This window comes from Mobula hypostoma, chromosome 5, assembly GCF_963921235.1.
Source record: "Mobula hypostoma chromosome 5, sMobHyp1.1, whole genome shotgun sequence".
Taxonomy (NCBI): Eukaryota; Metazoa; Chordata; class Chondrichthyes; order Myliobatiformes; family Myliobatidae; genus Mobula; species Mobula hypostoma.
Genome location: NC_086101.1, coordinates 109,311,257 through 109,325,509, shown reverse-complemented (window position 1 = coordinate 109,325,509; position 14,253 = coordinate 109,311,257). Strand labels below are relative to the sequence as shown.

Here is a 14,253-nt window from a genome sequence, read left to right as displayed (position 1 = left end):
GAAAGGTACGATCAGCGGGAACCCGGTGTGTGTCCGCCCTTGCCTGGGTGCCGGGTTCACTGCAGAGGATCGACCGCATCTGGAGGAGGGGTCACAGTCGGTGACCTCAGGTGACATCACCAAGGACCCGCCCAAATGCTGTTTGTGAGCCATCCCGCTGGTCTGTGAGTGAAGCTGTTCTGAATGATCAGTTGTTCCTATTCTATCTCTGTCTCTCTTCCCCCACCTTGTCCATCGCCATGGCAACGATTACTGCGAACTGAACTACAAACTGGACTGAACTTTGAGTCATTTTGAAATTGGTCATTTACCCCTAGACAACGATAGAGCTTGATTGATGCTGTTATCTTAATTCTGTGTACATGTGTGGTTATCATTGTTGAATTGTTGCATTTATTATCCTTTCGATTACTGTGTTGCTTGTTTCTTTAATAAAACTTTCTTAGTTCTAGTACTCCAGACTCCAACTGAGTGATCCATTTCTGCTGGTTTGGCAACCCAGTTACGGGGTACGTAACACTCTTTCTAGAGATGCTGCCTGGCCTGCTGCGTTCACCAGCAACTTTTATGTGTGTTGTTTGAAATTCCAGCAGCTGCAGAATTCCTCGTGTTTGACTTTTCAATAGTATCCACGCAACATCCACCACACTGCACACAGTTCTCTCTCACTTGGACAACAAAGACACTTATGCCAGAATCCTGTACATTGATTTCACTTCAGCGTTCAATACCATCATCCCGCAGAGACTAGTGGAGAAACTGTTGCTGCTTGGCCTTAACACTGCCATGTGTTGCTGGATTCTAGATTTCTTGACAGAGAGACCACAGTCAGTCCGTGTTGGCAGGAACATCTCTGACTCCATCACGCTGAGCACTGGATCCCCACAAGGCTGTGTGCTTAGCCCATTGCTGTTTACACTGCTAACACATGACTGTGCAGCCAGATTCAAGGAGAACCTGATCATTAAATTTGCTGATGATACCACAGTGGTGGGGCTCATCAGCAAAAATGATGAAACTATGTACAGGGAGGAGGTTAAACACCGAGAGAGCTGGTGCAGTGATAACATCTTGATGCTTAATGTCACCAAAACCAAGGAGATGATCGTCGATTTCAGATGGTCTCAGCCTGAGCACACACCCCTCAGCATCAGCTTCTCCACAGTGGAGAAAGTGGAAAACATCAAGTTCCTTGGGGTGCAGATCTCGGGCAATCTCTCCTGGTCCAGGAACACCACTGGGATTGTGAAACGGGCCCAGCAGAGATTGCACTTTCTGAGGAAGCTTAAGCAAGCATCACTCCCCACTAACATCTTAACTACATTCTACAGAGGCGTGGTTGAGAGTGCGCTGACCTTTTGCATCACAATCTGGTACTCCATCTGCAGTGCTGTTGACAAAAAAGCCTTGCAGAGAGTGGTTAAGGGAGCAGAGAATGTTATTGGGATCTCCCTAACTTCTGTCCAAGACCTCTTTCAGAGTCGATGCCTCCAGAAGACACGGTACATTATTAAAGACCCCTCACACCCTCTCCATGGACTGTTTGTTCTTCTGCCATCAGGCAAATGTTACAGGAGCATCAAAACTAAAACCACAAGGCTACTAAACAGCTTCCTCCCACAGGCAGTCAGACTGCTAAATAGCTGCTCCACCTGACTCTGCTTTGGACACTTTTAACTCGCACTGGACACCTATAACTTGATTTTAACTGACATGTGGCTGTTGTGTTTTACTATTTATTGTTATGTTTATTATTTAGTGTTGTGTTTGTTATGTCATGATTGCACAGCTCCTGGGAAACGTTGTCTCATTCTGCCCTGCAGAGCTGATGTACGGTTAGAATGACAATAAAGTTTTTTGAATCTTGAATCTTGAATCTAGATGATTTGGCTCAGCTGTGATATTCTTTCAGCTACTTTTAATAAAGAAGCTACTTTTATTACAAAACTTGAAATAATACACAGATGAAGCTTCTACAAGATTAGTTCTGCCATGTGAAAATGTTAAAAATGAAAACCGCTAAAAACTGTTGCTCCTTTCTTTTGCTTTATTCAAGTGATTGGAGGATTTTCTGACTCTCAACTAAACAAAACCCGACAGAGTACAAGACGCACAATGCTGGCATTACTTCAACACAAACGCCCAGTGTAGAGTCCAGCAGTTCAACCCGAGGGACCAGCACACTGACGAGTGAATCAACCACAGAGAACTGCATATGGGTCTGTGTGACAACCAGCAAAACCACCACAACAGCTACAGACTCAAACATAGAAACCACAACAACTACAGGAACCATAACAATGAGCACTACTTCGATCACAGTAACAAGTACAACAACCACAACATTTACCAGTACACCGACCAGCACACCAACCACGGTGACCAATACACTGACCACAGTCACAAGTACACCGACCACAACATTTACCACACTGACCATCACATCAACCACAGTGACCAGTACACCGACCAGCACATCGACCACAGAGACCAGTACACCGACCAGCACATCGACCACAGTGACCAGTACACCAACCAGCACATCGACCACAGAGACCAGTACACCGACCAGCACATCGACCACAGTGACCAGTACACCGACCAGCACATCGACCACAGTGACCAGTACACCGACCAGCACATCGATCACACTGACCAGTACCACAACCAGTACATCGACCACGGATACCAGTACACCGACCAGCACATCGACCACAATGACCAATACACTGACCACAGTCACAAGTTCACCAACCACAACATTTACCACACTGACCAGCACATCAACCACAGTGACCAGTACACCGACCAGCACATCGACCACAGAGACCAGTACACCGACCAGCACATCGACCACAGTGACCAGTACACCGACCAGCACATCGACCACAGTGACCAGTACACCGACCAGCACATTGACCACAGTGACCAGTACACCGACCAGCACATCGACCACAGTGACCAGTACACCTGCCAGCACATCGACCACAGTGACCAGTACATCGACCAGCACATCGACCACAGTGACCAGTACACCGACCAGCACATTGACCATAGTGACCAGTACACCTGCCAGCACATCGACCACAGTGACCAGTACACCGACCAGCACATCGACCACAGTGACCAGTACACCAACCAGCACATTGACCACAGTGACCAGTACACCTGCCAGCACATCGACCACAGTGACCAGTACACCGACCAGCACATTGACCATAGTGACCAGTACACCTGCCAGCACATCGACCACAGTGACCAGTACATCGACCAGCACATCGACCACAGTGACCAGTACACCGACCAGCACATTGACCATAGTGACCAGTACACCTGCCAGCACATCGACCACAGTGACCAGTACACCTGCCAGCACATCGACCACAGTGACCAGTACACAGAGCAGCACATCGACCACAGTGACCAGTACACCGACCAGCACATCGACCACAGTGACCAGTACACCGACCAGCACATTGACCATAGTGACCAGTACACCTACCAGCACATCGACCACAGTGACCAGTACACCGACCAGCACATCGACCACAGTGACCAGTACACCGACCAGCACATCGACCACAGTGACCAGTACACCGACCAGCACATTGACCACAGTGACCAGTACACCTACCAGCACATCGACCACAGTGACCAGTACACAGAGCAGCACATTGACCACAGTGACCAGTACACCCACCAGCACATCGACCACAGTGACCAGTACACCGACCAGCACATCGAACACAGAGACCAGTACACCGACCAGCACATCGAACACAGAGACCAGTACACCGACCAGCACATCGACCACAGTGACCAGTACACCGACCAGCACATCGACCACAGAGACCAGTACACCGACCAGCACATCAACCACAGTGACCAGTACACCCACCAGCACATCAACCACAGAGACCAGCACATCAACCACAGAGACCAGCACATCAACCACAGAGACCAGTACACCGACCAGCACACCGACTACAGATACCAGTGCACTGACCAGTACATCGACCACAGAGATCAATACACTGACACCATTGATAAGTGCACCAACCACAATATCTACCACAGCGACCAGTACACAGAGCAGCACATTGACCATAGTGACCAGTACATCGACCACATTCACAAGTACACCGACCATAGTGACCAGTACACCGACCAGTGAACCAACCACAGTGACCAGTACACTGACTACAATATCTACCACAGTGACCAGTATATTGACCACAGGTTCCAGTACACCGACCACAACATCCACCAAAATGACCAGCACACCAAGACAGAGACCAGTACACTGACCACAACATCTTCCACAGCAACCAGTACATCAACCACAAATACCAGTATACCAACCAGCACATCGACCACAGTAACCAATAAAGTGACCAGCATGAGTCCAGACATCTGTACAGTGATCTATATTCCAATCACACAGTCCTCCACACCAGCCAGTGCACCCACCACATTCTGCAGCACATTGTGCACCACACTAGACAGTGAGTCCAGTGCAGCTGCCAGTGTGTCTCCCTGAGTGACCCCATCAACAACAATCAGTACACCAAACAAATTCATCTCCACTGGCTCATCATCCACAGTGAAAAGTATACCATCCTCAGTGACCAGTTCCCTGACCAGCACACCGACTACAGTGAACAGTCCACTGCCCACAGAATCCAGCACACCATCTAGCACATTCACTACAGTGGGCAGTCCACCGACCACACAGTCCAGTACACCAACCAGCACATCGACTACAGTGACCAGTAGATCAATCACACAGTTCAGCACCTCAATTACAGTGAACAGACCACTGCCCACACAGTCCAGCAACCCAACCAGTACATCAGCTATGGTCATCATCATAGCTTGTCACACCAGACAGCCAGCCACTCTAGTGTTGTTTGGTTGATGTTGAGCAGGTCAGTGTCAGCTAGATCAGGTGAGAGTGGGCAGCTGCGCAGAACGTGTTCAATGTTCTGCACCCTTTCGCCACACTCACAGGATTCGCTGGTCTTTAAACCCCACTTCACCATATTGTCTCCCGTCCTACAAACTCCCGCTCTCGCTCTGTTGAGAGTGCACCACTTCCGTCTGACAAGCAGTGCCCCGTCTGGTAACATTTCTGTGGGGTCTTGCACTGTACTGATTGAGGTTCTGGCTGCTGTTTGTTGTCAGAGCTCAATCCTGTACGTTTGGGGGGGGGATGTTCCGTGCGGTAGTTCCTCCACTGTAGCAAAGCTTTTCCTCGATTTTAGGCAGTTGGATACTGGCAGATGATGGTGTAGTGGGTGCCATGGATCCGAGTTCTGTTTACCTTTTACAATTTTTGTTGTAGTGTGTCTCCGGATCTCTGAGGGAGCAAAAGCGTCGGCTATGGTGACCAGTACACCGGCCACACAGTCCAGCACACTGACCAGCACACCGACCACACAGTCCAGCACACTGACCACACTGACCAGTACACCGACCACACAGTCCAGCACACTGACCACACTGACCAGTGCACCGGCCACGCAGTCCAGCACACTGACCAGCTCATTGATTACAATGACCAGCACACCGACCACACAGTCCAGCACACTGACCAGCTCATCGATTACAATGACCAGCACACCGATTACAATGACCAGCACACCGACCACACAGTCCAGCACACCGACCACACTGACCAGTGCACCGGCCACACAGTCCAGCACACCGACCACACTGACCAGTGCACCAACCATACAGTCCAGCACACCGACCACACTGACCAGTGCACCAACCATACAGTCCAGCACACCGACCACACTGACCAGTGCACCGACCACACAGTCCAGCACACTGACCAGCACACGACTACACTGACCAGTACTCCGACCACACAGACCAGCACATCGACTACACTGACCAGTACTCCGACCACACAGACCAGCACATCGACTACACTGACCAGTACTCCGACCACACAGACCAGCACATCGACTACACTGACCAGTACTCCGACCACACAGACCAGCACATCGACTACACTGACCAGTACTCCGACCACACAGACCAGCACATCGACTACACTGACCACACAGTCCAGCACACCGACTATACTGACCAGCACACCGACCACACTGACCAGCACACCGACCACACTGACCAGCACACCGACCACACTGACCACACAGTCCAGCACACCGACTATACTGACCAGCACACCGACCATACTGACCAGCACACCGACCACACTGACCAGCACACTGACCACACAGTCCAGCACACCAACCAGCACATCACCTACAGTAACCAGTACACCAATGAGGACTTCAACAAAGCCACCAAGTCAACCCAACAGCACATCAAACTTGCTAACTACAAATACCACAACAAGCCGCACGACATCCACAACGACCTCCTCCTCGACATCCAAAAAGCCGGTGTTGACGACAGCTGTTACAACTCCTCGGACCACTGTGCGTCCCACCACAACTAAATTACCAGGTAATTGTTGATTTTGTTACTTAGTTTGTCCATGTCACTGCAAACAGTCTATTTTGTGCATCATCCTGTCCTGAATTATAGAATTGTCTTTCACCTTCTCCATATGCTAACTGACCACTGGATGTTTTCAATATTTCTGGTGTTATTCATTAGTTACAAATGATCCTGCTGTGTTGCCTCATTAATTAAACCGGAATATGTTCGATGAAATACTGGCGGCAAAATATGCAGCATCGAGATTACAAGGATGTTCAATAATAAAGGGTTCCAGCAGGATGTAGATCATTTATATATTGGCTAAGAATTAGAAGATGGAGTTTAAACCAGGCTAGTGAGAGGTGTTGCATTTTGGGAGGTCTAATGTGTGTGCAAAGTAAGTGATTAATGGCAGGACACTTAATGATGTATAATTGGATCGGATCCTGGAGTCCATGTCCATAGCTTCATGACAGTGGCCAAGCAAGTAGATAGGGTGTTAGGGTGTAGCTCATGCTTACCTTAATTGATCTGGGCACTGAGCATAAGAATCTGCAGTAATGTGGCAACATTATAAAACTTTGGTTAAGCCACTCTTGGAGTCTTGTATGCAAATCCATCATGGAAATGACGTGGAGGCTTTGGAAAGAGCACAGAAGAGGTTTCCCAGAATGTTGCCTGAATTTGAGGGCGTGAGTTATAAGCAGAGGTTGGACAAACTTAGAGCTTCAGAGACTATGGGAAACCAAGTAGAAGTTTATAGAATCAATTAGAGTAGACTGTCGGAGGGTAGAAGTGTTAAATACTAGAGTACGTGCATTTAAACTGATAGAGGGAAAGTTCAAAGGACCAGGACAAGTCTTTTTACACAGAAAGTGGGAGGTGTCTGGAGGGAGTTGACCTGGGGCGGTGCTAGAACCAGATGATATTGACGTTTAAGAGGCTTTTAGATAGACACAGAATATACAGGGAATAGAGGAATAGGGATCATGTGCAGGCAGACGAGATTTACTTTGGCATCATGCTTGACAGAGACATTGTAAGACAAAAGGCTTTTTCCAGTGTTGTACTGTTCTATGTTCTATATAAAATAGAACTGTAAATGTCGGAAATGTTTGGGAAGTTAGACAGCATTAGCTAATGTTTGGATTAAACTTCAACAGATTTTACTAGATTTCCATCATCTTCACTTTTCCTTCGATTTTGATCTCACATTGGGGGCAGTGTTCCAGTTGGTGAAGTACACCCAGCAGTATGTCTGTTATAAACAAGAGAAAGTCTCTGGATTCTGGAAATCCAAAGCAACATGCATAAAATGCAGGTGAAACTCTGCAGGTCAGACAGCATATATGGAAATGAATGAACAGTGAACGTCCAAATATTAAATATACATATGTTATATTTTCTAACTTAAAAACATTAAACTAATTCAAAGGAAGACATGTTAGTCTGAAATGCGGGTCTAACTTCAAGTTTACTTTAAGCAAGGCATGCATTCATCACAAGGTAGCATTGTGACGTTTGCAATTCATGTATTTATACACTCAGCCACAATGAATTATATAAATAACAAAGAATGCTTGATTGAAGAATATATATAGTACAAGATTGCTGAAATAATACTGAAATATTAAATACACAACAATGAGGTCCCAGCACTGACCACTGGAACACCACTGATGAAAGACCTCAAGTTAGAATAACACTCCTCTGCCACTACCCTATGTTTTCCATTGCCAAACCAATTTTGAATTTAGTCCACCAGTCCTCTGTGGATCCCATGTGCCTGAATTTTATGGATCAGTCTACTCTGAGAGACCTTGTTGAACTTTCTACTTAAGTCCATGTAGGCAACATCCAAAGCCTCGAGGGACCGTGTTGAATGCCTGACGAACATTCATAGATATATCCTACCCTCATCAATCATCCTCATCACCTGTTCAAAAAATGTAATCAAGTTTGTAAGACATGCCCTTCCCACACCAAGCCATGTTGACTGCCCCTAATAAGTCTATGCTTTTCCAGATGTGAGTAGCTCCTCATATCCATAGTTTAACACTAACATTTTTATTTTTAAATCATTCCTTATTCTTTAAAATTATTGAATTTTTTTTGCATGTTGCACCAACACACCACAGCAAATTCCTAATACATGTAAATTACATGGGGAATAAAGTTGATCCTTGATCTTAATATTGTTGTCTAGTGATTTAGGGCTTACCGACCAATCATTTCTGGTACAAACTGGTAACACATAAATTCACATGGAAATGATGGTGATCCCAAGCTATCTCATTATATATTCCAAAATCCAAAAATATCCAAAAGGCAAAATACTTCCAACCACAAGCATTTCAGATAAGGGGAAGTCAAACTGTACTTCCATTTTGTTTTTTGACTAAATTGACAACATATCCCATCATCCAAGGTTCCTTGCCATTCCTGTCTTTCTTCCTCACAGGAACATGTTGGTCCTGAATTCTGACCAGCTGGCCTTTAAATGAACCTTACATCTAAGCCAATCTCAATTATTTCTCCCCAGCTTTGTACCTCCTCCCCACCGCCATGCAAAGTCCATAAATATCCTTATACACGACTATCTGAAAACCTATGGAGTTAGATCACAATTCCCAAATGCTTTCTCATGGAAACTCCAATTGCCTGGCCAAGCTAATTTACTAATACATTGTCCAACATGGCTCCTTCTCTGACTGGATTACCCAAAAAACTGTATTAAAAACTATTAAGTGCATCAACAAATTCAGTCCCAACTAATCTTCCGGCAATAGGGAAGTGTCCGTCAATATTGAAAAAAAATTATAGTCACCTACAACAACTACCCTGTTGTGTTCTATCTTTCCATCATCTACCAACCTCTCTGTTCCATTATCTCCCTCTAGGTATTGGTGAGCCGAGAGTATAATTCCATCAGAGAGATTGCATCTTTCTTATTCCTGAACTCTACCCGTATTGCTTCACTAGATGAGCCTCAGTGCCACTGTGATGTTCTGTCTGCTCACTGGTACAACTCCACCTTATTCACACCCTCTCTATTGCACCTGAAACATCTGAGTCCTGCAATGTTCTGCCCCTCTCTCGGTGAAACTTCTATAATGGCCACAACATCTTATTTCCATGTGCTAATCTAGGCCCTAAATTGATCTGCCCAATCCTGTAATACTCCATGCATTGAAATAAATACACTTGAGCCCATCAGCATGGAATGACATCTCTCCATAGATGCTGTCTCACCTGCTAAGTTTCTCCAGCATTTTGTGAGTGTTACTCTGGATTTCCAGCGTCTGCAGAATCTTTTGTATTTATATTCATTAAACTTTTATTTCTCTTTTTCATTTTCAATTTGCTTGATCTAATCTCTACCTTCTCCTCAATCCCTTCATATGCTGAACCTATTATTCTGGTTTCCACCCAACCACACAAGTTTAAACACTCCCCAGAAGTTCTAACAAATCTCCTTGCAGGGATATTGCTCCCCTTTCAATTTCGGTGCAACTCATCCTTTCTGTGCTGGCCCCTGCTTCCCTGTGCCTGGGTGATGGGGTGTGGATATGTCACTACCAAAGGATGTGTAAGGTGCTCCCCACCTCCGCCAGCCTGCAGGTCACACTCGGGCTAGGTGTAGTACCTGCTTAGCCCCCTCCTCTCCCCCCGCCCGACCAGGGTCACGTGAAGACATGGAAGCAGGTGGTGGATGTATATATTGTCACCTGAGAGAGTCCAGAGGAGGTTATTACCTGAGGGGTTGTCCATTCGCAATGGAGTCTGTGGTGGGAATTGAACCTGGGTCACTGGTACTGTAAAGCTTTGTGCTGACCACTACACTACCATGCTGTCAGCCATTGTGTGTGAACTTTGGACCTTCTGTATGATTGAATAATCATGCCAAGAAGAATGGTGCATAACAGCAGATTAAAGATAGATTGATACATCTGTTCAGGTGGCAGTACAGTTTTCAATCTGTAGGAAGAACTTGTAATGTGAGCTTAATCCAAAAAATGCCTATATAAAACTCGTGATCTATTTTTACAGAAAAAAATCCATGCCAGAATGGAGGGACCTGGGATGATGATGACGATGAATGTGATTGCCCCGATCCCTATGAAGGGGACTATTGTGAACGTATAGATGATGACATTGATGTTGGTGAGTATGTTTTCAAAGTTGGTGAGTATGTTGTGAGTTTGGTGCTGTTGTTTTGACTGTCCTGCTGCTTGGCATTCTCTTGCTATACAAAGATCAACCTGCCTCCATCCTGAAGCCCAGTAAATGAAAGAACAGTTTCTAACTCTCCTCTGCTCCTACGTAGAAGTGTTATTGATTATTGAATCATGCTATATGATGGAATTTCAACCTGGTGTTAAATACAGTTGGGTGATATGGATGCAGAGAGGAAATCTTTGGGAATTCCATTAGAACAAAAATAATACATGTAACTTCTGTGAGCATATTACATGTAAGGAGGATCCTGGTGAATCTGAATGACATCTATTGTTCATTCAATAGAAGAAGAGTAGGCAACTTGGCAACTAACATCATGGCTCTGTGCCATTTCTCATTTACCCTCGTTCCCCAAGTCTCTTCATATTAAAAGTATTATCAATTTCTGAGTGTCTACAGTCTCCAGAAACCCTTACTTGAATATACCCAGTGGCTGAGCCTTTATACGTCCTTCTGTAATGAATGCAAAGTTTCATTATCCACTGGGTGAGGAAAGTTCTGGGTTGTGGAGTGGAGATACATGCTACCAAAGAAGATGTAAGGAGCTCCTTCCCTCCGCTACCTTGCTGGTCAACCTTGGGCACAGTGTAGCACCTGCCTGGCACCTCCCTCCCCGAACAGGGTCATGGGAGCAGGTGGTGTATGGTTGTATGAGAAGATGGTGCATATCACATCCTGGTTATGCGACCACCGACGCAGGGCAGAAAATTTCTGATAATGGTTGAGGTAACCCATCTTATCAAGACACTGGCCAGAAAAAGGCAATAGCAAACCATTTCTGTAGAAAAAATTGCCAAGAACAATCATGGTCAATAATAGACCATGATTGCCTATGTCATACAGAATAATGATGATAAGGAAAGTTCACCTCATTTCTCTTCTGAATGGCCAACTTTGTTTCTTTTTTATTTTGACTGTGGCCTTTAGATGAACAGGGAACACATTAACTCAGTACCCACCTGACCAACCCTCTTCAGAGTTTTATACTTTTCAGTGAGGTCATCTCTAATTTATCTAAAATACAGACAGAAATTACTCAATTTGCCGAATTATAAACATAGAAAGTCTGGACGTGCTGGAAATCCAAAGCAACACACGCAAAATGATGGAGTAACTCATCAAGTCGGGCAGTATCTATGGAAATGGATGGACAGTTTTGGACCAAGACCATTCTTCAGCACTGGAATGGAAGAGGCAAGACACCAGAATGAAAAAGCTTTGAGGGGGTGGAGGGAAGGGGGATAGCTCGATAGTGACAGGTGAAGCCAGACGGGTAGAAAAGATCAAGGACTGGAGAGGAAGGAATCTGATAGGAGAGGGGTGTGGACATCTCTTCAACCAAGTCATATGTCAATCCAGAAATCAATTGGGTCAACTTCTGTTGAACTCTGTTTGATGGAAGAGCAGAAATACACCCTTCCTTTGGGAGGAAGACAACATTCTAGATGCAAATTCTTCTGGAATATACAACTGGAGCAAGGTTTATTTATTCAAATCCTCTTGCAATGAAGTCCATCTTAATATTTGTCTTTCTGATTGCTTGCTGTATCTATTTACATGTTGAAAACTAACCAATGTCAGAACACAAAAAAATGCCAGACCACAGAGATTGCAACCTGATGATCTTCCACCAAGCAGACTGTTTTTTTTTAACACTGTTCCTTCAGGCACTCCACCAGTTCTATAAGTGATCCAAGAACTGTCTGTAAACTGTAGTTACAGATTACCCTGTACCCTAATGACTCTGATTTCAGTCTCTGAGGCTGTCGTGAGACAACCCTTAAGGAGGGTAAACCCATTGATAGCATCCAGCACCTGGCCGAGTACTGAAGATCTGTGCTGATCAACTGGCTGGTGTGTTCACTGAGATATTTAACCCCTTGCTTTAGCAGTCAGAGGTACTCACCTGCTTCAGTTATACTGGTGCCCAAGAAGAGCATGGTAACCTACCTCAATGACTGTCATCCAGTAGCACTTACAACCACAGTGATGAAGTGTTTTGAGAGGTTGGTGATGAAACATCAACTCTGCCTGAGAAGTGACTGGGATCCACTCCAGTTTGCCTGCTGACACAACAGGTCCACACCAGACACCAGCTCATTGGATCATCACTCAACCCCGGATCACCTGGACCGCAAAGACGCACAAATCAGAATGCTATTTACAACTACAGCTCAACATTCAATACCATCATCCCATCAAAACAAATCAATAAGCTTCAAGACCTGGGCCTCAATACCTCCTTGATTGTCAGACCCCAGACAGTTCAGATTGGCAACAACATCTCCTCCACGATCTCCATCAGCACAGGAGCACCACAAGTCTGTGTGCTTGGCCCCTGCTCTACTCACCTGACACTTATGACTGTGTGGCTGAGCACTGCTCCAGCTTTGAGCAGCACCCAATTGCAGACTGGAGATCAGAAGCCAGAGAAGACGTAGTTCACTCGGGTTCGCCAATTGAGCAGAAACGGCAGCGACTCGTGGTAGTTTGGAGCCTTGAGCATTTGGATTTGATTAGCAAGAACAAATTAAAGGAAGTCGGGGCAAGTGGAGTGGCCATTGTCAGAGCAGCCATTGTTGGAGTGGCAAGTTAGAGTGGAGATTTTGAGGCTTTTGCTCTTTGAGGTTTCAGTCAGAGAAAGCAAAAAAGTTGCAGGTAGAGTTTTTCTCCCCTGTCTCACAGTTTATTGTTTTTCCTTTGTTATATTTGCCAGAGGTCATGGTTCATGTTGGTTCATAGGCAGGAAGTGTGACGAGGTTCTGCAAAGTGAGTTCAGGGAGTTAAGTGCTACGTTAAACAGCAGGACCTCCAGAGCTGTGATCTCAGGATTGCTACCCGTGCTAGTAAGGCCAGAAATAGGAAAATTATACAGTTTACCATGTAGCTAAGGGTGTGCAGTGAACACTTAGCCACTAGTGATCACAATACCATTTGTTTCAAAGTAAATATGCAAAAAGATAGGTTGGTCCGTGGGTATAGATTCTAAATTGGAGAAAGCCCAATTTTAATGGTTTCAGCAGTGATCTGTCAAGTGTGGATTGGGGCAGGCTGTTTTCTGGCAAAGGTATGTTTGAAAGGCGGGGGGGTTCCTTCAAAAGTGAACATTTTGAGAGTACGAAGCTTGTATGTGCTCATCAGAATAAATAGTAAAGATAACAGATGTAGGGAACCTCGGTTTTCAAGAGATTCTGAGGCCCTGGTTAAGAAAAAGAGGAGGTGCATGGCAGATATAAGCAGGTAGGAACAAATGAGATGTTCATGGAGTATAAAAATGCAAGAGAACCCTTGAGAAAGAAATCAGGAGGGCTAAAACAAGGCATGAAGTTACTCTAGCAGACAAGGTGAAGGAGAATTCTAAGGGATTCTACAGATATGTTAAGAGCAAAAGGACTGCAAGGGACAACATTTGTCCTCTAGGAGATTAGATTGGTAATCCATGTGTGGAGACAAAAGACATGGGAATCTTAAATGGATTTTTTTGCATCTCCATTTACTCAGGCGATGGGATGCAGAGTCTATAGAAGGGAGGCAGAGTGGCATTGACTTAATTCACCC

At 45.5% G+C, this 14,253-nt stretch overlaps 1 protein-coding gene across 1 annotated transcript in view; it reads left to right on the top strand.

Annotated features, from left to right (window-relative positions):
* Positions 1-6,281: 6,281 nt before the first annotated feature.
* LOC134346905 (mucin-3A-like) overlaps positions 6,282-14,253 on the top strand; it is a 39,378-nt gene continuing 31,406 nt past the window's right edge. The window contains exons 1-2 of the mRNA XM_063048739.1: positions 6,282-6,480; positions 10,507-10,620. Coding sequence (XP_062904809.1) covers positions 6,297-6,480; positions 10,507-10,620 — 298 coding nt within the window. The 5' untranslated portion in view covers positions 6,282-6,296. The remainder of the gene's footprint in view (positions 6,481-10,506; positions 10,621-14,253) is intronic.